At 58.0% G+C, this 1,807-nt stretch overlaps 1 protein-coding gene across 1 annotated transcript in view; it reads right to left on the bottom strand.

Moving 5' to 3' along the window:
• Positions 1-1,414, bottom strand: part of LOC127396275 (histone acetyltransferase KAT7-like) — an 11,746-nt gene extending 10,332 nt beyond the window's left edge. The window contains 1 exon segment of the mRNA XM_051643896.1: positions 1,385-1,414. Within this exon segment, the coding sequence (XP_051499856.1) occupies positions 1,385-1,414 (30 nt within the window).
• Between the last annotated feature and the right edge of the window lie 393 nt (positions 1,415-1,807).

Genomic DNA, 1,807 nt, shown 5'->3' with positions numbered 1-1,807 from the left:
GAGAGGAGAGATTAACAGGTCTTGATCTGTACAAACAATGGGGATATCATCACCCCAGCAGACTGAACAAGCCTGTGCAACTGATACAATACAAGGTGAAAGGAGCAGGTGACAGCCAGTGTTGTCAGCTTCTGTCATGACATAGAAGAGGAAGGGTTCAACATCATAATACAGTGTTTTATGGTCCAGGAAAAGTTTTGCCAGCAGACACAGGTTTTGACAGTAGATCTAGAAGCAGAAGGAGAGTAGAATACATCTGTTTATTACAGTGGGACACCCCAAGAGTGAACAAAACCATGGCAAATGACAAGAAAATTCTGAATTATCTGAGAAATGAGGTACAGTCTTTCACACAAAGCAGCTAGGCCAGGAAACAATTCCATTTGTGATGAACTTGATAAGCCCAGCTTCCTTAAGGGTGGGAATTGACATCTGTGATATCAATCTCTTAACTCCCCAGATACCACATCTGTGGTATCTGATACCACTCGGTGAAGGAGGCAGAAGGTTGGATCTCTGCTTGCTTGCACTGTACTGTGTTAATCCTCTGCTTCAAGGTTATCTCTGGTCACTTGAAAAGCCTCCTCCCAGCTTCCCGCAGTGCAAAATTTAGCATTTGCATTTGTTTCTTTGTTCCTTCCTCTGAAGCCTCCCAAGAGCAGACACAACCACACAGCCTCCCACTGCGGTGAGGAGTGTTAGAAAGCAGGGGGTTTGGAAGCTCCGAATTTTTGTTTCAATGTCACCAACTATGATGTCACCAACTGTGATGTCACCCATTAGGACGTCACCCACGATGACGTCATCCAGCACCAGGTGACACTGCCCGTGGGGCACTAGCTGGGACCCACAGCCCCTTCCAGCCACTCCAACCTGTCCTGTTTGCCCCTGGCAGCCTTCAGGATTTCCCTGCCTGTGATCTCTGGCTGGTGCAGGTTCAAGCTCGCCTTGCAGACCTGGAAGGAGAGCACAGGAACGATGGCAAAGGCAGCCTGGCTCCCACCACCAGATGCCTGCTGGGGACCTGCCAGCAGTGGCTGCTGGGGCAGGGATGCAGGAGATGATGGGGCTGCAGCTCTGCAGAGCAGCAGCTGACTCCAGGCAGAGGGAGGCTCCATCACCCTGCCCTGCCCCCACCCGTGTCCTCCTTGGCACCCACCTGCTTGGATCTGACATGGAGCTGCACAGACTGCACCAGGGAGAAATGCCACTGCTCACCCTGCTGCTGAAGCTGCCTCTCCTCCAGGATGTCCTGCTGCTGGAGCAGGGTGGCTCTGCTGGGCTGCTCCAGGCTCTGCTCTCTGCAGGCCCCACGGCTCCTCTGCTGCACCTCCAGCTGCACCAGCTGGACAGGCAGATGTTCCCCAGCAGCTCCAGGACCCACCCGCTGCTCTGGGATGCTGGGCTGGCCCATGGTGCATGTCAACTGGTGCTCTGCCCCTGCTCCCCGGCCTCCTGGCCCTGCCTCCCTGCCCAGGGCAGCTGGCACGGGGGCCCTGTGGGCAGCTCTTGTGGCCCGAGGAGCACGGGGGGCAGCGGGCAGGGGCCGAGCCCCAGGGGCCCATCCACCCTCGGCTGCCCTGGCCGAGCTGCCCGCCCGGTCCCGCGGTGCCACCGGCTGCTGGACGGGTCCCCAGCGCCCGCTGACAACCCTGCCAATGGCCTCCTGGGCTGGGGCCCAGGCTGTGTCCTGCCCGGCTGGGGCAGAGGCTGCAGGGCTGGACAGGACAGGTCTCCAGCTCTGGGCCCTGGGGCGTCTGCCCCGCTCAGCCCAGATGCCCCCAGCAGACGGGACGGGCTGTTGGTC

Source organism: Apus apus, unplaced genomic scaffold (assembly GCF_020740795.1).
Source record: "Apus apus isolate bApuApu2 unplaced genomic scaffold, bApuApu2.pri.cur manual_scaffold_49_ctg1, whole genome shotgun sequence".
NCBI lineage: Eukaryota > Metazoa > Chordata > Aves > Apodiformes > Apodidae > Apus > Apus apus.
This window is presented reverse-complemented; position numbering and strand designations above follow the sequence as displayed.